This window comes from Alosa pseudoharengus, unplaced genomic scaffold, assembly GCF_046254945.1.
Source record: "Alosa pseudoharengus isolate Yale_2024_CS ecotype anadromous, Long Island Sound unplaced genomic scaffold, YU_APseudo_1.1 YU_APseudo_1.1_scf_6, whole genome shotgun sequence".
NCBI classification, from domain to species: Eukaryota; Metazoa; Chordata; class Actinopteri; order Clupeiformes; family Clupeidae; genus Alosa; species Alosa pseudoharengus.
Window position 1 is genome coordinate 37,695,644 of NW_027468848.1, and position 26,763 is coordinate 37,722,406.

At 41.3% G+C, this 26,763-nt stretch overlaps 4 protein-coding genes across 5 annotated transcripts; 3 read left to right on the forward strand and 1 right to left on the reverse strand.

Annotated features, from left to right (window-relative positions):
- Nucleotides 1-1,226: 1,226 nt before the first annotated feature.
- On the reverse strand, nucleotides 1,227-3,538 carry myl7 (myosin, light chain 7, regulatory). 2 transcript variants are annotated; one of them, XM_076270425.1, is made up of 7 exons: nucleotides 3,445-3,538; nucleotides 2,798-2,899; nucleotides 2,355-2,430; nucleotides 2,103-2,207; nucleotides 1,844-1,922; nucleotides 1,666-1,714; nucleotides 1,227-1,527 (listed from the first exon to the last, which is right to left on the reverse strand). In XM_076270425.1, exons 1-7 carry the CDS (start codon nucleotides 3,445-3,447, stop codon nucleotides 1,423-1,425), a joined length of 519 nt encoding a protein of 172 aa, XP_076126540.1. In that variant the 5' UTR covers nucleotides 3,448-3,538; the 3' UTR covers nucleotides 1,227-1,422. The 2 variants fall into 2 exon arrangements, with proteins under 2 accessions (XP_076126540.1, XP_076126542.1); XM_076270427.1 differs by having other exon boundaries at nucleotides 1,227-1,547.
- Nucleotides 3,539-10,157: 6,619 nt separating this feature from the next.
- On the forward strand, nucleotides 10,158-16,066 carry gck (glucokinase (hexokinase 4)). The gene is made up of 10 exons (XM_076269586.1): nucleotides 10,158-10,290; nucleotides 10,842-11,004; nucleotides 11,453-11,607; nucleotides 12,017-12,136; nucleotides 12,354-12,449; nucleotides 12,559-12,658; nucleotides 12,934-13,117; nucleotides 14,541-14,696; nucleotides 15,025-15,258; nucleotides 15,404-16,066. Exons 1-10 carry the CDS (start codon nucleotides 10,210-10,212, stop codon nucleotides 15,549-15,551), a joined length of 1,437 nt encoding a protein of 478 aa, XP_076125701.1. The 5' UTR covers nucleotides 10,158-10,209; the 3' UTR covers nucleotides 15,552-16,066.
- Nucleotides 16,067-16,564: 498 nt separating this feature from the next.
- Nucleotides 16,565-21,537, forward strand: LOC143106675 (synaptobrevin homolog YKT6-like). Its single transcript, XM_076271072.1, has 8 exons — nucleotides 16,565-16,649; nucleotides 16,957-17,077; nucleotides 17,198-17,280; nucleotides 17,372-17,472; nucleotides 17,655-17,759; nucleotides 17,927-17,992; nucleotides 18,112-18,213; nucleotides 18,718-21,537. Exons 2-8 carry the CDS (start codon nucleotides 16,974-16,976, stop codon nucleotides 18,751-18,753), a joined length of 597 nt encoding a protein of 198 aa, XP_076127187.1. The 5' UTR covers nucleotides 16,565-16,649; nucleotides 16,957-16,973; the 3' UTR covers nucleotides 18,754-21,537.
- Nucleotides 21,538-22,687: 1,150 nt separating this feature from the next.
- Nucleotides 22,688-26,233, forward strand: LOC143106900 (synaptobrevin homolog YKT6-like). The gene is made up of 5 exons (XM_076271380.1): nucleotides 22,688-22,711; nucleotides 23,915-24,025; nucleotides 24,303-24,368; nucleotides 24,454-24,555; nucleotides 25,096-26,233. The coding sequence occupies exons 1-5, from the start codon at nucleotides 22,688-22,690 to the stop codon at nucleotides 25,129-25,131; spliced, it is 339 nt and encodes a 112-aa protein (XP_076127495.1). The 3' UTR covers nucleotides 25,132-26,233.
- The last annotated feature ends 530 nt before the right edge of the window (nucleotides 26,234-26,763 follow it).

Sequence of the window (26,763 nt, forward strand, 5' to 3'; positions counted from 1 at the left end):
GAGGGTAACGTCGACCTGTAGAGCCTTGGGAGCTATCGTTTTGTGGACTGTTTGAGATTTTAAGTGCGCACGTTCCGGTTGACGCAAGTCTGCGCAATGTTTTTCATGTTTTGTGTGTGAGTTCCTGTGTGTCCCGAGCCTGCTGAGAGGGTCGGGGTCTCCATTTCCCGCCACAGTGGAGCATCGTTGTGCTCGAGAGACAGCCGACAAAAGTTCTACAAGAGGGCAGCGCGAGGAGGGACCTCGACGTGGACTGCTGACCGCCTGGAGATCGGCACACTGTGGACAGGTGGCAATGGCCACGAGCTGTCACAGTAGCCAGAGGGGGCTACCGAACGTCCAGGGGTTCCAGCGTATCCGGGGGTTCGGCTTGCAGTGGGACTGTTTGCTGCTGTTTCAGGTAGCGCAGCTGCACGGCGGGAAACTGAGGGCCCAAGCGACACCACGACCCACGTCTGGCCGGTTCTGGTGCTTGTTCGGGGGAGAACTGACGTGACAGAGGCAGCCGAGAGCCCTTCCAGTCGGGATGGGTTATCGTGCAGCCGGAGGCTTTCCGGTCACTTGGACTAAGCACCGGGATTGACACCGACGCAGCCGCAAGCGGTGAGCTGAGCTGTCATTGCCGGGGACGACAATGGCTTGGGAGGGGGTTATGTAGCGTCGGTGGATGTACATGTCTAACGTTGAATGAGTGTCTCCCAGAATGCAGTGCGAGTGAATGCTAGAATGTGTAATGTCGATTATAATAGTTGTAGTTGCGTGTACCATGTTGTGTATTTGTTAGCGTGTTAGTCTCTTTAGTTGTACCTCATGTGTTTATCCTCGTGTTGATGTGTGTGGTAAACCCTTATTGTGTGTAGCATGTGCGGCTGAGACTACCCCTGTGTTGCCCTATGTAGTTGTCTGTGTCCGTATGAGTCTTCCTGTTCCAATAAATGGCCGTCCTGGCCAAAGGTGAATCTTGTCTGAGGGTGAGATCGCTACAATATGTTTATGACCCCCTTAGCTGTTCAGAGAAACGCAAATGTTCACCAATGTTTGTCGATTTGAATGCACCTCGTTTCCCATTAGCACAGATAAACACTTTTCCTCATGTGGTTTACATTTGGTCATGTAACATTATTCTTACTTTTCTCATCTAAACTACACAAGTGCCCTAGGCCCTACTGTATTTGAGTATTTCAATAGAATTAAGAATCGAGAAGAGAAAACACATCAGACTTCAGTAATATTGCAAATGTTTTGGATGTATTCAATGAATGGGATGTATGTATCTCAGAAATAGCCTATATCGAAAATGTATTCACCATAAAATCAGACAGACATTGGACGCTAGCCTCAAAACATGTCTTACACCTACATAGCTGTGGAACAGAGAACCCTTGAGCTTTTCACAGATTAATCTGAAGATTGACAGACTTATTATGACTCCTCCTTCTCGTCACCATGCGTGATGATGTAACAAAGAGACTTGTAGTCAATATTGCCGCTCACGTCAATTGGTGCCACAGAAAAAGCTTGTTCCACCTAGAAGAGAGTTTAAAAATCTGTTAAGGAGTTCCAAACAGTATATTAATATTCTTAATGTATACTGTAAAACTATAAAGTGCTCAGAATTTAATCATTTCAAATAATGAAAAAGGCAAATAATTAATTTAGACTTACTTCCTCAGTGTTGAATTTGTCTGCTTGATTCATAAGAAGCCTTTTGAACCTGCACACAAAAAATAAAGTATATTCTGTAAATATAGGCTGTAGATTTATTGTGGACACCCCCAAAACACACAAACACACACACACACTCTCTCTCTCCCCACCACCTATTGTGATTGTGATAACTTACTCATCCTTGTTGACAAATCCTGTCCCATTGGGGTCAAAGAGTTTGAAGGCATTAAGGATTGTCTCCTCTGGGTCCGTTCCTGATTTGAAGAGAATCAGTTACCAAGAAACAGAGAATATATGTTGAAGCTACTTGTCGTAAAGCGTTTGTCTTGTCTTGTCTTCAACATGTACAGTAGAATATTACAACAACATTCATTATTACAACAGTAATACTGTTTGTTTTTTTTAATCAAATTCAGTATTGATAATGTTCTTACCATTGAGTTTCTCTCCAAAGAGAGTGAGGAACACAGTGAAGTTGATAGGGCCTTTTCCCTCTGCCAACATGGCCTCCAATTCCTCATCTGGTACGTTCAGTTTCCCTGCAGAGGGTAACCGCACTAACCATCAGCACTTAATATAATACATGCACACACACACACACACACACACACACACACACTCTCACACACACACACACACACACACACACACACACACACTTTGGCATCTTTGGCATCGAACATTACCCAGTTGTGAATAGGTCTCCTTCAAGTCCTGTTTTTTAATGACACCATCTCGATCCTGATCAATGCAGCCAAAGGCCTTTGGAAATAAAGTTCAAAACAATATGTTCAGTTTCATGGCTTCTTGCCATTAGTGTAATGACAAAATCCTTTTCTCTATAAAGTCTCCGATAATAATGACATCCTTAACATAGTGATGTCTGATACCAATAAATGGATAAAAAAGGAAGAATAACAAAGACATTCACACAACTGAGCATGGTATTTATCATTGATTACAGAGGAGTTTATACTGATATCCTACTTGTACATTGTACATTGAAAAATGATTAGCTTGATAGAATTTTTCTGTATGCCTAGTCAGGAAAAGAATGTATCCCCACAAGGTAGTTTCACTGAGAAGTAGAAAAATTCTATGAAAGGTGTTGGACTTTGTGTAACTGTACCTCCTTGAACTCCTGTATCTGGGACTGCTCAAACATGGAGAACACGTTGGAGGAGCCTCTCTGCGCAGTCTTGCCTCTCTTGGCGGCTGCTTTCTTACTGGCCTGGTGGAAGACAAATCAAGATAAAAGCTTTTCTATGTCCGATGTTCAATGTCCGAGCTTCATATGGAGCAAGGTGTCATTCATTGGAAACACTTTCAATGAAGAACTTTTAGTTATTCCCACATCTAGCAAATATATTTGCATTAAACTGACATTGAATAGGAATTTTCTTATGTAATATGTTTTCTGTAAATATATATACATATATTTGTTCTTTTAATTCCTTATTTGTATCTTATCTACTTTCATTCATTTTCATTTTTTTTATTTTTCAAACCAAATTGGTCTCAAATTTCACATGTTAAAAATAACAGGAAAGGAAAGGTTTGCCATTAATGTACTGCAATATCTTTCATATTAATTTCTCCCAATTTAACTCATCAACATATTTGAGTACTTGGCTTTGACTTAGACCTAGACCACCATTAGCCATTGTCTTATATACAAATATATGTTTGCTTTTAACCAAATTACACAATTAAACACAAAATAATCTTCAAAAATATAATTTTGCTATATTCAATATAGTTCTTCTCTGTACTCACCATGTTGGTTGCTGTCTGAGTGCCCCTGAGTGTGTGTGGGTGCTGTGTGTGTATCTGTGTGCCCAGGACACAAGCTTGGCTGATTAGTGCTATATGTATGGCACCCCTTATCTACTACCCTCCCTATAAAAAGATGCTGCTGGCTAGCGCAGTCCCTTACATGGCCATCTAAGACCTGTGTGTGCTGGGGTCCCATGATAAGGACTTAAGTGGTCAGATTCCAATGAGAGGGAAACAGTCGGGAAGGTGTGGTGGAGCTTTGACTGTGTGTGTGTGTATATGTGTGTGTGTGTGTGTGTGTGTGTGTGTGTGTGTGTGTGTGTGTGTGTGTGTGTGTGTTTGATAGGCTACAAAAGGCAACTTTTTGAATAATGTTGCTACTAGGCAATTTCCCTAAGAATTGTAACCTACCAACAAAGAGACTAACACATTTACAAACTAATAATTGCCATCAACATGTCTTTAGTTAACATTTAATACATGTAAACTGAAATTTGAGATAACTTCAGACAGATTAGATTTAAGTTGAATTCAAGTGAAATAAAAATTACAATTTATTTTTAATTTAAAAGACTCCATTGGCTAGCTGAGACTTGGATCAGTAGGGTACAGAGAGAGGCTGTTTGGAGTACATATTGGAAACAGTTAGTATTCACAGATGTTTCACTTCATGTCTCCTTTTTTAATCATCTTCATTTTGATGGCATATGGTTATATGAAGGATGGATAAGTATACTTGCTATACCCACTAGCTATTCAGGATATCCACTGACTGCTTGGCCATGTCTTCCAGGGCAGAAAACTTTAGAGTACACCTACAACTCATTACCGTTGCGTTAACATCACTGGAGCAACGCTGATACTAGTCATCTGGTCATATTTGAAAATCCATTCCACTACCCATTCATTTGGACTGAGAAATTCCTTAAGATGCCTTGCATACTTAGGCCTGCTTGTCATTCGGGCACTCTTCTGAAGCCCATGATTGGTGGAGCTGTGGGCCAGTCAATTTTCTTCATGCGAGTGGCATGGTTTCAGGATACTCATTCAGTGTTTTCTCAAGTAATTTTGCCCCATTTAACAATTTCCCCCTGGCCACTTAACCCACGGCCTGTTAAGTATTTTCCATACCACAGCTGTATTGAGAGATTTCCAGGACAGCGCTTTTTGAAGAGCGTTGGCATGGAAACCACTGCGTAGCCCCACACCACCTGTGTGCATTGAGGTTGTGTGGATCTGGCCAGGTGTGTAAGCGTACATGTGTGTATGTGACTTACTTCAAAATGGGTGGAAGTGTTTGGTTTCCATAGTTACTGTCAGAGCTGGTGTTTTTATGAAAAGTAAAAGAACCCAAAGAAGAAAAGGAATACCGATCTTGGCAAAAGGAACAATTCGTAGATGGATTATAACTGAGGGATTATTTCAGGACAAACAGTACGGAAGGCTGCTGAAGTTGGCGACGGTGCCACTGTGCAATATGGTGTTTGAGCAGACCCTGAAAAGAACACCTGTTGTTGACGCAAGATTACCTAGATGGACTGTGGATATGTACGTTTAAAAACAACTAGACAGAAGATCACTCTTCCCAGGCCTCTATAATACACCTTTTTTGGGAGCAAACACTTGGCAAAGGATTGTTTAAAAGGATTGTTCAACATCACATGCTAAAGTTGAAAAAAGAGATAAAGAACTGCAATGATGTTGGCCCCATAAGGTTTTTTGCAACTGCATTTCTAACTATAAAGTGCTGGGAAAATGACTGTGATGGGCTTGCTGTCCATAAAACTAATCATTTGCTGACTGTAACAAGCATAATAAAAAAGTAAAGCCTTTTGAATATCCAGTTATAAATTACAGAAGAGGAGTGACTTGATTTTCGAATTGAACAAGAGCAAATTATCCCAAAACGTTTACACAGCTTGTTCATAAAAGGCTACGTCTTCTTCAGTAGTTAGCATACATGACTGGAGAGAGATGTGGGATGGATCCGCACACCATGGAAAAGGTAACAAAGCAAAATTAGAAGTGATCGCTTTCACACAGCACATGGTATTTTTTTAGCTATGCGCTTGGATTAACATGTGTATAACACAACATATTGTCTTGTGTAACATGGTATCTAGCACTGTAAATAAGATTATACAAAGGCATTTGTGTTTCACAAAGGCATTGTTTTTGTGATCAATCTGTATGTTGAGTTAAACATTTGTTGTTTTTGAATGCATAAAAGGGTAGACATAGTCTCACAAGATGAGGAGCAAGTCCAAAAAATATTCCAAGAATGGTGTACAGGACAAAACAGCTGTGATTTTCATCCTCCTTCACTTAATTTCCCTGTCCTTATCACAGGTCAGTGCTCTTAGGTGAATTTATGCAGCATGTGTATTTTGTTTTTGAACACAGACTGGAAAAAGTATTTATCTACATGAAAAAAATAGCTGTTTGGAGGTGCCCCCCCCCCCCCCCCCCCCCCCACTCCCGCCCTCCACCCAAATATTCAGGAAGACATTAATGAATGAATATAACGGAGAATGAGGGAATGATTGCATAATGCTGAGAGGATATGACGTATCTGAACTTTCATACACCGCTTTAAGGTAGGTTTCTAAAACCAGAAAGCTCACCAGTAAATAACCAGGAAGAATAATGAAGAGAACAGCAACAGACAGCATTTGTTGACTGTGGAGCGTGGTTGATTAGACATATGAGTTCTTCAAGGATTTTGCTGTGCTTTTTTCTTTACATCTTTAACTCTGAAACTAATGACAAATGCATATATTCTGTCCTGGATCATTCTGAGGTCCAAGGAGCAAAACGAGAATTACTGCACTCTAAAAAGTGATGTGTTGAAAATTACACATCTGCTGAGTGTGCTCAGGGACAATTGTCAATTTCAACACACAATTATGTGGCTGGCAGGGTGAAAAACGGATTTCAGGCACCTGCAATAATTTTTTTGCCTGTTTCTGTCTCATCTTTTTTGTCAATCTGTCTCACCTTTTACCCACCCGCACAACTAATGTGTTGAAATTTACTCAACATTGTGTTGTCCCTGAGCAAACACGCAATGTGTCATTTTAACACATATTGTTTTTAAAATATAGGCTTCACAGATGAAGGAAAAAATTGATTACGGAAGGATTATTTCATGTCAATGCAAAACTGGTGAAAGTTGACACTGCTGTCTACGTGTGACCTAAGTCGCAATGGCTTAAGTATTTGTAGAGTAACGGCAAAGCTGCCAACTTGTGTTATAGCTTATAACCATAACTTAATAAAAGAAAGAAGAATCTTATCTTGAATTTCCAGTAAATGGCAGAAGCTACTCCTGCAGTGGTTTAACAGATAAGGTACTCAATCAGGGTGAAATATGTGTAGGCATCTTTAATACCTTAGCCATTAATCTTATAGATAATTGCAATTTAGTGGCACATTTTCAAAAGCAATAGTGTTTACTTTTTCACAATATTCATTTTTCGTTTTTATTTTATTTATGCACCATTTTTTATGCACCATTTAACACATTGGACCAGCACTGTATGTTGGTTAAGGAGAGACAGAGAGAGAGAGAGGGAGAGAGAGAGATTTTATAAGGGGATATGATGGTTTACAAATAGGCCAAGTGCACACAGTCAGTCTGTACCCATGTGTATTGTTACGGCTGGCTCTTAACCATAACATAAAATGGAGGCAGACAACAGAATTAAGGTTAACCCAAAGGTATTTTATTTAAAGTATCAAAGATAATAAATATATGCAATAAAATGTCTAGGGGAAGGAAAAATAAATTGAATGTATGTGTGTGATGCAGTGTTGCCAGGCCACATGAAGAAAAACAAGCAGCAGGTCTCTGAAAATAAGCCCAAAAGAAGTGACCCAATACCAAATAGTTAGCATCCCCTCCCCGAACACCTGACGTAAAATTTTTGAGGGGCGGTCATGTTAGAGGACCCTACAGTTACAGAGCAGAGTCGACGCAGAGGCATAGGTTAAAAATGCCCTCTGTGTACGTGTAGGCGCTGCGTGGATTCTACACTGAAACAACAGATATCAAGCAAGCCTAAAAGAAAGCGACCACATAAAAAACATACCTCCAAAACAGCAACCTGCGACTTCACAAAAAAACAAGCTTGCTTATAATAAGCAGACTATGGCAACACTGGCGATGCCTGTGTCAGTAATAGGAAAGAAAGAGGGAGATGTAAAGAGATAAAAGATAGTGTAACAGAGAATATGCCTCAATGGCACCCAGTGCCCAAAATGAAAGATAGTGCCCAAACAAAGAGTGTGATAGATAGATATATAGATACTTTATTGATCCCCAAGGGGAAATTCAAGAAGAAGTGTGTAGAGTGTGTACCAGTTCCCTTTTTGAAACGCGCAATCGGACACCATTATATCAATCTACTTTTCTTTTTTTTCTTTTTTATCTCTGGTGACCGCAGGCTGACATGACTCAGCATGGCATCATGAACACAGTGATCCCATGGCCTGAGAGAGAGGGTCATGTTTAATTATAAACCAGTGTTTGCGCTGATAAGATGTTGTAAACTCAACCTCCACGTTGCAGAGAGCAGAGAGAGGGAGGTTGGGGGTCATTCTGTTGTCCAGCATCTTTCAATGGCATGAAGGAAACAGCCGTGTGTCTGTATCATATCTTTTGATATGTGACTTTTTGCTCAGCCCATCAACAACATGAAACAGTAGCCTATAAGAGGAGGACTAATCAGTTTGTGGTTCATCGCAATGACACACATTTTGGGGCAATGCTGAAGGTCTCCTAATGTAAACATTACTGATAAGCAACTGGGACACATTTGCCAGGTAAACAAACTATTTTTAGCAGGGTGAAGTCTATATTTAGAAGGGTTAGGAACACAAGTCAATTCTTTTTAGATACAGATTCTTTCTTACTAAACTACTCTTTGCTTTCAAAGAAGTGCTTCCATTCAAATTTTGAATTTAAGACAAGGCCAAGTCACATGACTTTTTTGACATTTTGAAGCCTTGAAGACAAACATTGACAAAAGACTCAACTTGACTTTGACTTGACACTCATGACTTGAGACTTGAGTTAGAATTGAATCAAATGACTCGAAAGGACTTGACTTTCTAAAAGAAATGTCAATATAACTTTTAGACATTGAGATGTTATGTTTTGTTTTCGAAAAATGATGAGTGATTAATGCAGTGTGCTCAAAGCTGGCCAGTCTGCAGTAGAGACACAAAGAAGCATGCAGTTTAAATGGGATTATCTCTCTGTTTCCTCTTCTTCGTGTTGTGAATAACAACAACGCCTCTTATCTGTTCTAAAATCACAAGAACCCACAACACCTTTTGCTTAACAAAATACTGCATTCAGGTACACTGGAAAAAACAACCAGCTTCAGTGTTTACAAACAGACGATTCTAAGGGCCCAGCACTGACAGGGGACCCCTAGAGAGCATAGAATATATAGACCCTTTCAACAATAAAAACAAAAACAATGCTTGAACGTTCTATTTGGTTCCCAATCGACTTCCTCTGCATATGGAATGTTAAAACGGAAGCCTTGTGGGGCCAACTATGATGTTGATAATGGAACTCTCTTGAAAGGGTCTATAGTATTATGGGGTTGAGGCCCAGAATTATTGTCTGTCATAGGGCCCAAATTTTCTAGCAGTGCATACGTTATGTAAACCTCCCTCCTGACGCTGTTAAGAGTCATGCTAGTGAGAAAACTAGCAGCCGGAGCTTTTAGCTTGATTGCTAGAACACTCAACTTCTGATCAGAGGTGCTGCTTGCGGGTTTGAGTCCTGGCGAGTGCAGGGTTGAGCCACGTCATTCAACACAAGTTACACTTACTTGATTTATTACTGTATCAAAGACTTGACTTGATTTGCTTGATTTTCACCACAGTGACTTGGTACTTACTTGAGACTTGATGGTTTGGACTTGAGACTTGCTTGTAACTTGCACATGTGTGACTTACTCCTACTACTGCTAAATCAAGTCCTAGATGATCAAAACCAACCACTGTCAAATAGAGAAAAAAAAACAAAGTTGGATTTTCATTTTCATCTTTTTGCTTACAATGATGTTACATATGGCTACATATGTTTTGGTTTTCAAGAGTGCAAAACAATTGTTTAATGGCATATGAAGAAACATCCATGTACAAACTCACATATACACAAGCACCCCCTCCCCCAACCCCCCAACACACACATACACAAGCACACCCACACACACAAACGTGCACGTAGGCACGCACCCACACACACACACACACACACTCACACACACATTACTCAAATCACACTTTGTTGTAAGTAACCTGAGAGTAACCTGAGGAGCTATTATGTTGTGTCCTTGACCGTCAATTTATCCACCATCAGGTGACTCAATGACGTTTGTGTGTGTGTGTGTGTTAGCATGAATGCAACTGTGTGTATGTGTGTGTGTGTGTGTGTGTGTGTTAGCAAGAAAGCAACTGTGTGTGTGTGTGTGTGTGTATGAGAGAGAGAGATATATGGGAGAGAAAGAGAGAGAGAGAGAGATGAGAGAGAGAGAGAGAGTGTGTGAATGTGTATTTGTTGGCATTAATGTGTTTATGTTGGGAGGGGTCATCTGTGAGTGCAGAGTGCAGACCACCTACAGGCCAACCCCCTCATTGAGAGTATAAAAACAGCTGGTCGGTCCACACATGAACACACACACACATACTCACTCAAGAGCTTTCACTCGAGGCACACACACACAGACCTTTAGAAGCATTGCAAAGATGCTCTGTGTCAGAACATATCGAGAGCAGCCACTGGGGATGCCTTGCCAACACAAATCCATTCTGGAAAGAGTCCTCATGGTAAGGAACAAAGCTATTTGTTTCATTCGGTTTTATACCAAGATTTTCATATTGGAGTCAGAAAACAGAACAGGACAACATTTTTATATTTTCAAATTGGGCATGATATTCAAAATGCTGTTAAGCCTTTGTGAGGAAGAAAAGCCACTTATGGTCAGAATGAACAATGAGTAAGTGAAACCATAAAAAAGCTGTTTTTTTAATGTTTCCAGTTTGACAATAAATTAAAGTTTTACAGACACAGGGCTTGATGCAAAAATACAAGAATACATTTTGTAAGTGCCTGGGTAGAAAGACAAAAGTATGAAAGACAAAAAGTATATCTGTCTTCCCTTAACCAACTATCTCTCTCTCTCTCTCTCTCCATTTCCCTCACTCTCCCTTTCTCTCTCTCTTTTTAATCTCACCTTTCTTCATGCTTTCTCTTTCTGTCTCTCTTGCTGTCATGGTCTCTCTCTTTATCTCTCCTCACTCTCTCCCTTTCTCTCCCTCTTTCATATTCTCTCTCTCCTCCTCCTCCTCCTTCTTTCTCTCTCCCTTCTTTTCTCCAGGTGGACCAGATCCTGTCGGAGTTCCAGCTGAAGAAGGAGCAGTTGCGGGAGGTGATGAAGCGCATGCAGCAGGAGATGGAGCGCGGCCTCCGCCTGGAGACACACAACGAGGCCAGCATCAAGATGCTGCCCACCTATGTCCGCTCCACTCCGGAGGGCTCGGGTACCTATCTTCTATCTTTTTTTACATGCCGGAGAAAAAGTAATCTGAGAAACTCTAATTTCATTGAGATGGGGGTGGTCATATAGCTATATATAACTGTAAACACACACATACACACACACACACACACACACACACACACACACACACACCACTCAAGACAAGCCCATATGTAACATAAATGTGTCTTGGTGGGGAGGGTGTGAACAGACAATCAAAATCATTTTTAAACTTGTTTTTGACTCAATGTGAGCCTTAGAACCTCAGATTGAAAAAAAAAACTCCTGGATCAATTTTAAATTTGTATTTCAGCATAACTCTGTGTATACATGTATGTACAATGAAAAGAGCATTTTGCAGAGAGGGTGAAGAGATATTGTGTGTTTGTCATAGCCATTATTTTGCTATCACTTCTTCATAAATTATATAACTCTAACCTGACCCTCAGAGGTGGGCGACTTCCTGGCTCTGGACCTCGGAGGCACCAACTTCCGTGTGATGCTGGTGAAGGTGGGCGAGGATGAGGAGAAGGGGTGGAAGGTGGAGACCAAGCACCACATGTATTCCATCCCGCAGGACGCCATGACAGGAACCGCTGAGATGGTGAGCACTGCACCCACCCACAGGAAGCCCTGGCAGGAGGGGCACATTCGGGTTCAAGTGCCCCGATCTCACCCCATCTCTCATATCACTCTCTATACTGTAATGTCTTAGCAAAGGCATAAAAGGCCAATAATATATACTTTAAATAAGAAGCCCTGGCAGGGTTATGTATCTATTAGAAAACTGCACTGAATGGACCCTTTTATTTGTTATGTTTAACAGTTATGTTTTAAAGGCAGCTGGCTGCATGGTTATGTAGGCCTGCCTCTTGATTGACTATTGAAATGTGGAGCAACGAAAACATTTGTAGATCATCAACCTAGAGTCCCTTCACACATCATCAACCTATGGCTGAGAAAAACATCTTGTTCACAGTAACAGTCTAACTTTGGTTCCCCATCTTACACAGCTGTTTGACTACATTGCTGAGTGCATCTCTGACTTCCTGGACAAACACCAAATCAAACATAAGAAGCTTCCACTTGGATTCACCTTCTCTTTCCCGGTGCGGCATGAAGACCTGGATAAGGTACGGGCACTCAAACACGATGCCCATTCGTCTAAAAACACCTTTTGTGTCTAGACTGCGCTGTGTTTTAGGGTGAGGGGCAATTTGCAGTTGCAAGATCTCTAAATCTTAGTAATTGTTTTATGCCCAGTGGTCATTGTCTGGTCATTGCTTTACTGATATTTCACACCTTCAAATGGTACAGAGAACTTACTGTATCTATGTGTGCATTTGTTAGGGCATTCTGTTGAACTGGACCAAAGGCTTCAAAGCCTCTGGGGCTGAGGGGAACAATGTTGTGGGGTTACTGAGAGACGCCATCAAGAGAAGAGGGGTACGTACACTTCCACACAAAACAGTTACACTGCAAAGGCAAAACCTATGAGATAATGACACAAAAAGACTTTGAGGTTCTTATCTAAACTGTCTCACTTTCTTCACAGGATTTTGAAATGGATGTGGTTGCCATGGTGAATGACACCGTAGCCACCATGATTTCCTGTTACTATGAGGACCACAGCTGTGAAGTGGGCATGATTGTTGGTAAGTAGATGCAGTAGTGTTCATGTTCTCAGGACAGACAACAACAGGGGAGGGAAGGGAATGACAAAAAAAGATTAAGAGAGCTGACCGATTTCCCTATTTCTGTCCTCCTCTTCATCTTCTGATACATCTCTCCCTCTTTCTCTCTCTTCCTTCCTTCTTCCTCTCCAACTCCCTTTCCCTTGCTCCGTCTTTCTCTTTTCCCTCCTCTCTCTCCATGTCTCCCATTCCCCTCTCCCTCTCTCTTTCTGTCCTATCTCCATGGTCATTCTCAGGCACGGGCTGTAACGCATGTTACATGGAGGAGATGCGGACGGTGGAGCTGGTGGAGGGGGAGGAGGGCCGCATGTGCGTGAACACGGAGTGGGGTGCGTTCGGGGCCAACGGCGAGCTGGAGGAGTTCCGGCTGGAATACGACCGGGTGGTGGACGAAACTTCTCTCAACCCCGGCCAGCAGCTGTAAGTCCTTCTCATTTTAAAACACTGAACTATGTTATTTTTTCTTACATTAGATTAGAGTAGATTGGATCGGATTAGATTTAATTAAATGGGTATTATGCAGAGCACAGGTATAAAGTCAATAAATAAAATTTGCATCTACCAGAAGTCCAAGAATTGGTATTATTTACAGAAATGTAGGCTACGTAAGCCTATTAATTAGCCATCTCAATACCCATCCACCAAGCGAGATCAAGGAGCAAGGATGTTTCTCACAAGTCCAATTTATTGATAAATGGTCTTGACATCCTAGATGCCCCTTTAATGTAATATTGGAAGAAGATGTTGCTTGTTGTATGTTGAAGCTGACAGTGCAGGCTACAATGTTATTTAAGGTGACCCAGAACAGAATCTATGCAGCCTTACGGGTGAATATTTTTCACCTGATTGCATCCTTTTAAGTCTACACAGACACGGACTATATGTCAAAAGCTGTTGACTCGTGTAAACAGCCCTTCCAGGAAATTGCTGCACTATGACGTGCACGCGTGTGTGTATGCACATTAAACGTCAGCTGATTAGTCTCATGGACCCACACACACACGTTTTATGGTCACACTTCTTCTGTTAGAATCAACACGCTAATGATGTACGCAGTGGCTATAGCCTTTTCTCTCCCTCTCTCTCCATCTCCTTTCATCTCTCTGCCACTCCCCTTTTTCTCTCTCTCTTCGTTTCTGCGATGCCTCGTGTGTTTGTGAGGTCCTCACCTGATGATAAGCCGAGACTCTTGTGCGGTCTCTAGGCGACCGGCTTGTTTTTCTGCAAGCAAGGGGCCACGTCAGCTGCTGGATACAGAGAGGTGGATTAATGGCCGCCTGCTCTCATTAGCTGGAAGCCTCTAATGGTTGTTTACTGTGAGCCAACAACCTCAGTTCCTCCGGGAAGTTCATTCGAATTCTGTCTGTCTTCCTCACTTTCATTTGTTCTTTCTCATTCTCTCTCTCTCTCACTTATTATCTTCAGCTGCTATATGCTGCTTGGGGTGTGTGTTGTGTGTCACACTCTTCTTCCGATCAATCCAGTCTCCAAATTTCCCTCTCAGATGTGTAGGGATAGATAGGGATAGATAGTGTAGGGATAGATAGATAAGGGCTAGATTGCACATATGTCATTCAGAGAGAGTTAGCAAAATGATGCACCCCACCGTACTCTGTTCATCATCCTCCACTCAGAAATGCTGTGTTGCATTTACTTGAAAGTCACAACATAATGTGTAGAAAGCATCTGTATTTGTCTGTGATATGCATTGTATGTCCGTTTGAGCAGACAAGTATGCATTTTTATGTGGCCGCCTTAATGTCCAAAACAAATTTCCGAATAACATAATCTTGAAATCACATTATTCTCATTCTCCTTTGCATTTGTTTTCCCAACTCTCCAGGTATGAAAAGCTAATCAGTGGCAAGTACATGGGTGAGCTGGTGCGACTGGTGTTGCTGAAGCTGGTCAACGAGGACCTGTTGTTTAACGGCGAGGCTTCTGACCTCCTCAAGACCAGAGGGAGTTTTGAGACGCGCTTTGTCTCGCAGATTGAGAGGTGAGTCAGTGACCCCCCTGACCTGAGACGACTATGGAGATGACCATTGATCACAGACCTGATCCATACAATTGTAGTTCTTACAAATGTTCAGTCTAGATTATACAACAATGTGTAATCATGAAACACTTTGGAAATATTTACTTATTTATTTACTGTAAATTACATAATGCATTCAACCTCAATGTAGCATTTAACCTTTAGATTACATATTGTTGACATACACTTGGTGTTCATATATCTACTTAATATTTCCAATGTCTGAATTCATATTATTCGTATAAATCATATTATTCACTAACAATTGTGTTTGTATCTCAACTTACAGTGACTCAGGAGACAGGAAACAGATCTTCAATATCCTAAGCACGCTCGGAGTCCTGCCATCTGAGCTAGACTGTGACATTGTGCGTCTAGCGTGTGAACGAGTTTCCACACGGGCCGCCCATATGTGTGGAGCAGGACTGGCTGGTGTCATCAACCGCATGCGGGAGCGCCGCAGCCAGGAGGCGCTCAAGATCACCGTGGGTGTGGACGGGTCCGTCTACAAACTCCATCCTCGGTAAGGAGAAAGGGTTATGCCAGTATGGCAAATTGTAGGATACTTTGCAATTTCTTGGAAAGGAAAAAGGTCACATACAGGGAGACTAAAGCTCTCATCAAAATACTAATGACACATGTTTGTGTTGTTCTTCCCCTCTGCCTAGTTTCCAAGAAAGGTTTCACTCGATTGTGCGGGAACTCACGCCAAGCTGTGACATCACTTTCATCCAGTCCGAAGAAGGAAGTGGACGAGGCGCTGCACTGATCTCTGCAGTGGCTTGCAAGATGGCCGCTTGCATGTTGACCCACTAGGGGATGCTGATGGCACCCTCTGGGTGTCCAGTGGAGGAAGAATTCGGACTGCAGGACAGCTGGACTACATTGTTAGCTACAGCTCACGCACGGTGTTCTCTTAGATCTCTCTCCAGATGGAAGAATTAGTTGGAAGCGCAAGGCTCTCAGTGTACACAGTGGACATCATTACCTCTGGGGCAACTCACCATACACAGGGATCTTTTAATCATCAAAGTGTAAAAAACTGGGTAGCTCTTCAACAGAACTCCCTCATGATTGTCGTATCCAGTCACTGAAGCTTTTGATCTCAGTGTCTATGAGCATGTACATAGGTTCCCACAGCTAATATTTCTATCACCTCATGATTTACAAAGGGTTCTGTTTACATTTTAAACACTTACCTTGCCTACATTTACCAAAATATTTTATTCAATGATCCATTAACACTGCAGTTTGTGTGGATAGGAAAGTTGTTGGCCTTTTGGATGCACTGATAGGCCTATATGATGAGACTTGAAGTTCTGAGATGAACAGTTAGCCTACCACAGAGAGAAAGAAAAAGAGGAAGATTATATTATACTGTATTATATCAGAGGTGTTATAAAGGATTTGTAAAACTTTGATCGTCAGCTGATAAATTGCTGAACTTGTGTAATAAACTGTCTGTATTTTTACATTGGGTGTCTTGGGAAAGGCGCTTTATAAATAAAATATATTATTATTATTAATATTATTATTATTATTATTATTATTATTATGCATAGGCTAATTGATTGACCATTTTATTTATTGACCTGTAAATGAATGTGTAACTTAGTCTGATAGCTGTTAAACCCTCTGATATTCAATACTGATGAATGAACTATGCTTTGTACTTGTGAAATTACTATACGAATGTAAATAAAAAGGTCATAGTATGGAAAATGGATTTGTGAATGTATTCGTCTTCTTATGCCGGAAATATTTATTATTATACACGTTTCTACCCGGGAACAATTCATTGTAGGACTCCATTGCCATGGTGACTAAGGGAAGAAGGAAGTTAGCTAGCAGTGTGTGTATGGCTCGTATGGCTGCCATTAAGTAGATACATAAGTAGTGAAATAAACGTCAACGGTGAGTAACGTTACTTACACACTTTTCCAGTTTGTAAAGTCATCAGATCATATCTGCGAACGAAATACCTGCATCAGTAAATTTGCTAAACATGCTCCGTTCGCAACTAAACTAGCGCGATAGCTCATTAGCTTCAAAGAGTATACTAGCCTAAGCCTATTAACTTCATTGTACTTTGTCACTAAAAAAAATGTTTTCAAAGATGCTTTGAACGTACTTTATTCGCCCATTTAGAATATATTATGTGCAGTTTACATAACGTTACACACACGACGTTTTACAACACATGCTCCCTCTTGACACTCAGTCACGATTACGAACAACATGAAGCTTTACAGCATTGGGGTGCTCTGTAAAGGAGCAACGAAGACCAACCTCCTGAAAGCTGCCTATGAGTTGTCATCGTTTAGTTTCTTTCAAAGATCAAGGTGAGCCCTCCTCCCCACTACCCGTGCTGCCCTCTTATTTTTGAATTGTAATGTTCACTTTTTGCGTTTAATCCCAAGTCGTCATCGTGTAACCTAATTGTTGTATTGTGTGTGTGGCAGTGTACAAGAGTTTATGGCCTTTACTTGTTCTTTGATTGTTGAGCGCTCTGCATGTGGCAGTCGGTCTTCAGTAAAAGAAAAAGGTGAGTAGGTTGCGCTTTGTAGAAACTTTAAATCTGGATACAGTGGTTTACCTCTACTGATCGCAGTGTTTTCCTTACGTTAAATCCTCAGAGTACATGTGTCATGCCTGTGTGCGGGATGATGGTCTCAGCGCTGTGGTGGTCGCTGACAGCGAGTATCCACAGCGGGTTGCCTTCTCACTTATAGACAAGGTGTGTATAAGACACTTTTTTGTGACCATGTAATGTCACTTAGGAGGGATCTGCAATCAGGGATCACAATTGGATATGAAAATACCTCAGATACTTTGAGGAGGTTCATTGATGTGTTGTTTGAAAACCTGTATCTTTTTTTATATCAATTAAATCATGTCAATTTGTCTTGCTGTTCTTAGGTGCTTGAGGAGTTCTCTAGACAAGTAGACTCCACAGAGTGGACCACAGGTTCTCCTGATACAATCCGTTACACTGCACTGGATTCTTACCTTGCTAAGTACCAGGTACAGATGCACACACAATGCATGTTCACAATGTACTCTCCAGAGACCTTGCTGTAGGATGCTAATAAAGAAAATCCACTCTTTAAAAGAGGTTTGTTGTGTCGAAAGTCAAATAGCCTTCTACCAGGATAGAAGGTTGTGATAGATACTTGTTTCCTCCCTCTTAGAATCCAAAAGAAGCTGATGCACTTACAAGAGCACAGGCTGAGGTTGAAGAGACCAAAGTAATTTTGGTGAGTCCAGAAGTCCCCTCACTTACACACACACACACACACACACACACACACACACACACACACACACACACACACACGCAGAGTGTGGGGCTGACATGCTGTGCTTCCTCCTCCAGCACAACACTATGGAGTCTCTGCTGCAGAGGGGAGAGAAGCTTGATGACCTGGTGCAGAGGTCGGAGCACCTGGGAGATACCTCCAAAGCCTTCTACAAGACTGTAAGTACACAGGCCTCTGGTTTGGTCCACAGTTCTAGATTGCTCAGGACATTCATAGGTGAAGTGTCCTCTGTAGCACTCATAAAAAGTTCACTTCAGGTCAGATTTGAATTGCATTAGAGTGATATAAGAGAGACTGTATAATATGCTACTGTGATGGTTGTGCATGATCACAGAGTAGCTAGAGCACCATGACCTCTGTAAAATGGTTTATATGGATTTATGGTTGTATGGTTTATAAATTCATTTTGACCCTTGGCATGTGTGGTTGCCAATTATATCATTGTTTCTTGAGTTTTACATCTCTTTTATATTTATGTCAGTTTAATTGACATTTATGGACTTGGTCGGCAGTGGTCAGATGGCACATGATGCTGGGTCTTTGGCTTAGGATAGAACTAAATTTGTTACAAAAGGGAGTTTCAATAGACTGTGATTATCATACTCCTGCATTGTGGACCATTACGTACAGTTCTAACCGTGTGATGATTCTTTCTCTCTCAGGCACGGAAGCACAATTCCTGCTGCAAAATGATGTGAGCTCACTGCCTCCCCAAATGTACCCTCCTACTCCACTTTCCTCAACTTATCAGCCACCAGCTACCTATTGGGAATGCTGTCAACTTACTTGGGCAATCACAGTGTTTTAAGACAGACTTGTGTAAGGTGACTGACTGTAGGAGAGGTTGGTTTCCATATAGGTCAAAACTATGGGACTTGCTCACTTTTAAAAGTTATTTATCTAAGATGTCTTGAGTGCTACTGCTATGATTGGTCTCGTCTTGTTGAGTTGAAAGGGTGAGGGGTTGTTGTATACTGGTAATTCTTGGGATTAACTGGAACATTTCCGTATTGCTTGTTGTATCATTGTAACAGTTCCTCAGCTGTTTAAAGTGCCCAAAATGAACACCTGCCTATCATTAAGTGGGTAACATCATAACTTGCCCCCTACAAGCTTAAATGTGACCTAGATGTCCACCCTTTACTCCTTGGTGGAGTTTGTCAAACCATGGTCTAATTCAGTGATCCTCACTATTTTTTTCACAAGAGCCACATTGGCAGTGCAAAATCAAAAGGAGAGCCACTTTTACGACAACATACTAAGTCACCTTTGCAAATGTGCATTTTTCTACATATAAATTGGACATCCCACAAAAAAAGAAATAACACAGCCAATACTGGGTAACGTTACACCTGCCGTTTGTCTGCTCGTCCCCTCTCCGGTGTCTTCGTGCTGATTTTTGTTTGCTGCTTCCTCAGACTCATTTCCCTTATCCACTCCACTATTCGTTACAACACTGTGTGTCTGTCCATCTGGTTTTTGAGCTCGTTTCTGTCCCTTTTTAAAAAAAATATTTTTATTAAAAACCGGTCCATTTTGTGTTTCACGCTAGCGGAACTAACGTCACCTGCCTGCAAACGTGCGCTGCGGTTAAGTTTGTAAACAATGCCACATGGCATGCGGGCTGTGTTGCCAGGTTTGACAATACCCCCTTTAGGAAGCACCATTAACGGCTCCTACACACAGCTGCGTGCATCGCGTTGCTGGAGACGCATCCCATTCACTTTACATGGGCTCACGTGATCGTTGCCGAACTGAATTGTGGGTCCATCGCGTCGCGTTTCTCTCGTCGCTCGCGTTGAGAAGTTCAGCTGTTGCTGCACCGACAGACGGCACCGGCCAATCAAGCCAATCTATGGACGGCACCAACCAATCACATTACGGTTTTACTTCAAGTCATTTGCATAGCTACCGTCGGGAACACCCACTGGCATGCGTTGACGGAACGCATCTGTGTGTAGGAGCCGTAAGGCTTAATAACTTCCTTTCACATTCATTATTTGGTTGAAGGGAGAAGTATAATTCAGATGTTTGCGTTTTTGTACTGCAGTATTGTATGTTTATAACCTGACCCTAGCCAGATGAATTTCGCTCCGCCTAGCTCCACTCATCCATCTGGAACCGATCCATTGAAGTGTTGCGAGCCACGCAATGAGTAATGTTGAATGAGGATAGATTAGTCCCCTTCCACCCACACACATGTCTAAGGCTAGGAATATACTTGCTGTTACACCAAGAGTGTGTGTATGCAACCTGCTACGTCCTGTCTACATACTTGCTGAAGCACTACGCGGCCAAGACGTATGATTGCCCCCAGATTGCATCTTGCGAACGTGTCACGTTACCTCGCGTTGACGTGCGCGACCCAGCGAACACAGAATTCGCGTGGCAGCCATGATGCGAACACGTACAGTATGCGTCGTTAGCAGCAAGTATAACTCTGCTCTAAAATGGTGAGGAGGAGGATCTGAGGAGGTCTTTGACTCTTGTAGTCCTGGTAAGTGTTTACTATCGCCTGTCTTTCAGACAGCTTAAGTGGCTTATTTCAGGTGACTTATGTTGTGATGCTGTGACGCATTTGCAATACAAACCCATCTTACATTGGTTTTGTAGTTCTCTTTCATCTCCAATAATGACCTATTTAATTGTCGGCTGTACATTTTATTGTTCAGGTGTAGTGTGTGTGTGTGTGTGTGTGTGTGTGTGTGTGTGTGTGTGTGGGTACCCTGTGACGTGCTTTTCCAGTGTTCTTTGGTCACAATGCTGTTACATAATACAGATGAGATGTCACATTGTACTTTGATGAATGTAGGGTGATGCTGGTTGTACTTGTTGAAGCTATTTTCCATCAGGCTTGGATATTGTTTTTAAATATCTAGTATCTACTGTATACTTTCCCAGGACAGACCTGGAACTCATTAATTGAATGTTCACTGCAAAGGTGATGTAATGTACAATCGATCGTTAAGTTTTTAGCAATCATAGGTCCACAGATATTGTCCAGCTGTTAGTCTTTTGAGTCATGGTGGTTCTCCGTGGTGACTGGTCAACTGTGCCTTAATGAAATGCAATCCATCAAATGGTCTCAGCCAGAATTGTAACACTGAGACGTTGCATTAGTTGTTATTACATTAACGTTCTGACACGGAATTCTCTCACACCTCACGCTGCATGGCATACTCTCTGGAGTAAAGTTATCACTCGTGAGATGTAGCTGATGAAAGGCTAGAGACTTTTTTTTATTACTGCACAACTGGCAGAATGAACAAATGTCTCTCTTTGTCCCGTTGAGACAGGTAGCAGATAAAAAAAAAAAACTTTAAAAACTACATTCCAGCAGTTTGTGTAAATTAGCTTTTATAATGGGTAATAATAATAAGGTGATCAACCATTTTCTGCTTTTCCTATGGTGACTTTGATGACTGTATTGTGTTCCTTTGCCTTCATGCCTTCAATAAATGTGAACAAATCTTCAAGTACAATTACATGACTGTGTACATCAAGTACATGACCGTGTATGCTCATTTTGTTTGTGTGGTTACCACGAAAGAATGTCAACATCAGTTAAACTAAAAATCCGACTCAGTCATGCAACATGTGCTACCCTAATCATTGGTACTAAAGAGGGTGGGATTTTGGTAGCGTGCAAGGAGTTACGTCCTATTGCCTACTGTAGACCGAGGGCACAAGTCAGCACCTTGGACAGCACTCACCTTCCACTTGGGCCAAACATTACTTGGGGCCTTCATGAGCTAGTAGCTCTTTTGCTCACAACCAGAGTTGTATAAAGTATCCGAAACCCACACTTGAGTAGAAGTACAGATATTTGATCAGAAAGTGACTTTAAGTAAAAGTTATCTATAAGCATACCACTTAAGTAAAAGTCTATTATTTACAGTACTTTAGTAGCCCATTATAAAAATACCTAAGTACTTAAAGTAGAAATACAAAGTGCTAATAATAAAAGCTTTTGAGGCCAGGTGGGATGACAACCCCTTCCCTTCATTATGCTTTTAATGAAAACTAAACCAGTCAGAACTTTGGATAGGCTATTGAGTTCAAGGATACAAGGAAGTTTGTCACATGCATATAGTTACTGGAAGTAAGAAATGCAGTGAAATTATGTCTGGTGTCAGCCTATTTGTGCATTTATGGGGGGGGCAAGCAGTAGCAAGCAGTGTGCTGTATGTATGTGAGGTGATGATGTAAGTGTGTGTGTTTTTTGTGTGTGTGATGGGGTGGGGGGGCAGAAGGCTAGGCAATCAAGGACATGGGTAGATAGATGGAGGAGAAATCAAAAATAATAAATAAAAAGTTCTATGGAGATGTGCAAAACTGGAGAAAGTCAGATATGTGTGTGTGTGTGTGTGTTTTGACGTGTGATGAAATAAGAAAATAAATAAAAGGTCTGTAGCATAAGGAGAGGGATGTAAAAGTGCTAAAAGTCATTTAGGGTGTGTGTGTGTGTGGGGGGGGGGGGGGGTCATGAGTGCTGAGGAGTGAATGAGTGCAAAGTCAGTATAGTGTGAGTTCAGAGTTGGGAAATGTTTGAGAGTGCTGAGGAGTGAATGTGTGCAAAGTCAGTATAGTTCATGCAGCACCTTAAAACTTGGCGCCTACACTTCATACACAATGTCTGAACAATGCCTGAACAAAGTATGGCTGCCATTCATTTTTCACTTCTGCTTCCTTTTATATAGGCCTATAAGGAAGTTTATCCAACATGTTTAGAAAGACAGCTACATCACACACAATAAACATGCTTTCAAAGCCTAAATAAAAATGCTATTAATGAAAAGCATGCTGTTACAATTACAGCCTACATAGGTCTTGGTGTGCTATGTCTTAGCTATATTTGCTAGGCCTTAACTCTGTCACTAAGTCTTTATTCATTGCTGTGTCCTGTGCTGGCATCAGGTCAGAAAATCAAATCTTAGGAATAGAATGCAAATGTCTAACATGCTGAATGGAAACTGGCTTTTGTTTTCATTTGCACATTATTTTAGCATACTTTCTACTTAATGCTCACAATGAAAATGTAGTGGAGTAAAAGTATACATTTCATTTTTAAAATGTATTGAAGTAAAAGTAGGAAGAAAAACACAATCTCAAGTAAAGTACAGTTACTCCCTATTCATACTTAAGTACTTGTAGTATTTCTTAGTTACTTTACATCTCTGCCGACAAACCATATAAAGAGTATAGAAGTACTTCTATAGTCTTGGACCCATATAAGGCATTATGATATTAAATGTTAAAATACATTTCAATGTTCACAAGTATTTTGAACACACGGTTCACATGGCTAAGTGACATTTCTCAACAGTTGGCCCGTATTATTGGCCACATTAAGATCTTTTTATATTTATATATATATATATATATATATATATATATATATATATATATATATATATATATATATGTTTTATATATTTAAATTATTATACTATATCAGGAATCAAGAGCAGTGAACCACACAGTTACATAATATAAACCGAGTAAAACAAATACTAGACAAATGGCTAAATGCAACTGAAAGGATTCTAACGATGATTCTGAAGAGATGGAAACCTGCTTTTAAGAAATTATATCTTCATTGTTAATCAAAGCACAGATACTGTTGAATAGATTATATGAATCATGAGAAATAATACTAATTTGACAGCAACTAATTAATCAAACAGTATTTCAAATTAATAATGAATTATCAATACAATTACACCAACATTACATCTTCATTAATACAGCTTATGAATTCAGCAGTATGTTTTTTTTTTTAAAAAAAAGGAAAAATAAAAATATAATTTATATACAGTTAATGTAAAAGCCCAACATTGCTCCAGAGTCATCAGGTAGTTGAGGGTGCTGGAGGAGTTCTCTAGACAAGTAGACTCCACAGAGTCGACCACAGGTTCTCCTGATACAATCCGTTACACTGCACTGGATTCTTACCTTGCTAAGTACCAGGTACAGATGCACACACAATGCATGTTCACAATGTACTGTCCAGAGACCTTGCTGTAGGATGCTAATAAAGAAAATCCACTCTTTAAAAGAGGTTTGTTGTGTCGAAAGTCAAATAGCCTTCTACCAGGATAGAAGGTTGTGATAGATACTTAATTATAATTAGATTCAAGCCTTGCGGAAGTCTTGACTGATTTCTGGATCCCATGAAGCTTTTTATAGTGGAGGTGTATTAATGGCAAGTAGTAGTAGTTCTTTTGTGTGTGTTTCCCCTTCTTAGAATCCAAAAGAAGCTGATGCACTTACAAGAGCACAGGCTGAGGTTGAAGAGACCAAAGTCATTTTGGTAAGTCCAGAAGCCCCCCCCCCCCCTCCCTCTCACTTACACACAGGCAGAGTGTGGGGCTGACATGCTGTGCCTCCTCCTCCAGCACAACACTATGGAGTCTCTGCTGCAGAGGGGAGAGAAGCTGGATGACCTGGTGCAGAGGTCGGAGCACCTGGGAGATACCTCCAAAGCCTTCTACAAGACTGTAAGTACACAGGCCTCTGGTTTGGTCCACAGTTCTAGATTGCTCAGGACATTCATAGGTGAAGTGTCCTCTGTAGCACTCATAAAAAGTTCACTTCAGGTCAGATTTGAATTGCATTAGAGTGCTATAAGAGAGACTGTATAATATGCTACTGTGATGGTTGTGCATGATCACAGAGTAGCTAGAGCACCATGACCTCTGTAAAAGGGTTTATATGGATTTATGGTTGTATGGTTTATAAATTCATTTTGACCCTTGGCATGTGTGGTTACCAATTATATCATTGTTTCTTGAGTTTTATATCTTTTATATTTATGTCAGTTTAATTGACATTCCCCCTCTGATTGTTAATTCTGGAATGTTATCTCAAGCAAGAGACTTGGCTGGCAGTGGTCAGATGCCACACGATACTGGGTCTTTGGCCCAAGACAGAACTACATTTGTTACAAAAGGGAGTTTCAATAGACTGTGATTATCATACTCCTGCACTGTGGACCATTACGTACAGTTCTAACCGTGTGATGATTCTTTCTCTCTCAGGCACGGAAGCACAATTCCTGCTGCAAAATGATGTGAGCTCACTGCCTCCCCAAATGTACCCTCCTACTCCACTTTCCTCTCTGCCTCAACTTACCAGCCACCAGCTCCCAATCGGGAGGGCTGTCAACTTTACTTGGGCAATCACAGTGTTTTAAGACAGACTTGTGTGAGGTGACTGACTGTAGGAGAGGTTGGTTTCCATATAGGTCAAAACTATGGGACTTGCTCAGTGTTAAACACTTTTAAAAGTTATTTATCTAAGATGTCTTGAGTGCTACTGCTATGATTGGTCTCGTCTTGTATGAGTTGGAAGGGTGAGGGGTTGTTGTATACTGGTAATTCTTGGGATTAACTGGAACATTTCCGTATTGCTTGTTGTATCATTGTAACAGTTCCTCAGCTGTTTAAAGTGCCCAAAATGAACACCTGCCTATCATTAAGTGGGTAACATCATAACTTGCCCCCTACAAGCTTAAATGTGACCTTGATGTCCACCCTTCACTCCTTGGTGGAGTTTGTCAAACCATGGTCTAATTGAATATTGAATGAGGATAGATTAGTCCCCTTCCACCCACACACATGTCTAAGGATAGGAATATACTTGCTGTTAGACCAAGAGTGAGTGTATGCGACCTGCTACGTCCTGTCTACATACTTGCTGCAGCACTACGCGGCCAAAACGTATGATTGCCCCCAGATTGCATCTTGCGGACGTGTCACGTTACCTTGCGTCGACGTGCACAACCCAACGAACACAGAATACGTGTAGCAGCCCCCTGCTGAAAAAAACAGCTAGAAACCAGCTTATGCTGGTAGCTGGTTTTAGCTGGTCTTTGCTGGTTTTCTTCCAGCTCTTGCTGGTCTTTGCTGGTGTAGCTGGTTGGACCACCAGCTGGATATGCTGGTGTGACCATCTGAGGAAGCTGGTCATGCTGGTTTGACCAGCCTGTCGTGTGGGATACAGCTGGTGCAAGATGGTCATGCTGGTGACCAGCCTGCCAAGCTTGACATTGTTGGTGTAAGATGGTCATGCTGGTTTGACCAACATGAGCTGGCACGGCCAGTTAAACCAGCAGTGTAAAATGACCAGCTTGAGGTGGTACGACAAGCAAAACCAGCTGAATTACCATCGTTAGGTGGGTAAACCAGCTGAAGGTATGTTTTCGCAAGAGATTTGCTGGTCTAGCTGGTCAACCATCATAGGGTGGTCAAACAAGCTGGTCAACCAGCAAACCACCTTTAGCTAGTCAGGCTGTTTTTTTCAGCAGGGCCATGATGCGAACCCGTATGCGTCGTTAGCAGCAAGTATAACTCAGCCCTAAAATGGTGTCCCACTCTAAGTCAAATGTAAAATTTCATGACTTAATTTATAATAAATGGTACAATATACCGACCAATGATTTCAGATTAGCCGCATAGCATTCAAGAATATTTTACTTTTTTAGAGTTACAGTTCTGCGTGGAAATATTTGTATTAATGTATTTTGGCAGACCTGGAACTCATTCATTGAATGTTCACTGCAAAGGTGATGTAATGTACAATCGATCGTTAAGTTTTTAGCAATCATAGGTCCACAGATATTGCCCAGCTGTTATCCATGGTGACTGGTCAACTGGTCAACTTTAATGAAATGCAATCCACCAAATGGCCTCAGCCAGAATTGCTGA

What these genes read in the sequence shown, in the direction of transcription:
- myl7 (XM_076270425.1), bottom strand. An exon ending in CTTTGGAGAGAAACTCAATG is followed by an intron (nt 1,923 to 2,102) that starts GTAAGAACATTA and finishes TCTTCAAATCAG; the next exon opens with GAACGGACCCAGAGGAGACA. An exon ending in GGATTTGTCAACAAGGATGA is followed by an intron (nt 1,715 to 1,843) that starts GTAAGTTATCAC and finishes TTTTGTGTGCAG; the next exon opens with GTTCAAAAGGCTTCTTATGA.
- gck (XM_076269586.1), top strand. Translation starts at nt 10,210, where the DNA reads ATGCTCTGTGTCAGAACATATCGAGAGCAGCCACTGGGGATGCCTTGC. An exon ending in CTCCACTCCGGAGGGCTCGG is followed by an intron (nt 11,005 to 11,452) that starts GTACCTATCTTC and finishes CCTGACCCTCAG; the next exon opens with AGGTGGGCGACTTCCTGGCT. An exon ending in CTCAACCCCGGCCAGCAGCT is followed by an intron (nt 13,118 to 14,540) that starts GTAAGTCCTTCT and finishes CCAACTCTCCAG; the next exon opens with GTATGAAAAGCTAATCAGTG.
- LOC143106675 (XM_076271072.1), top strand. Translation starts at nt 16,974, where the DNA reads ATGAAGCTTTACAGCATTGGGGTGCTCTGTAAAGGAGCAACGAAGACC. An exon ending in CCTTCTCACTTATAGACAAG is followed by an intron (nt 17,473 to 17,654) that starts GTGTGTATAAGA and finishes TGCTGTTCTTAG; the next exon opens with GTGCTTGAGGAGTTCTCTAG. An exon ending in CCAAAGCCTTCTACAAGACT is followed by an intron (nt 18,214 to 18,717) that starts GTAAGTACACAG and finishes TTTCTCTCTCAG; the next exon opens with GCACGGAAGCACAATTCCTG.
- LOC143106900 (XM_076271380.1), top strand. Translation starts at nt 22,688, where the DNA reads ATGTCTGAACAATGCCTGAACAAA. An exon ending in CTGAACAATGCCTGAACAAA is followed by an intron (nt 22,712 to 23,914) that starts GTATGGCTGCCA and finishes GTCATCAGGTAG; the next exon opens with TTGAGGGTGCTGGAGGAGTT. An exon ending in CTTACCTTGCTAAGTACCAG is followed by an intron (nt 24,026 to 24,302) that starts GTACAGATGCAC and finishes TCCCCTTCTTAG; the next exon opens with AATCCAAAAGAAGCTGATGC.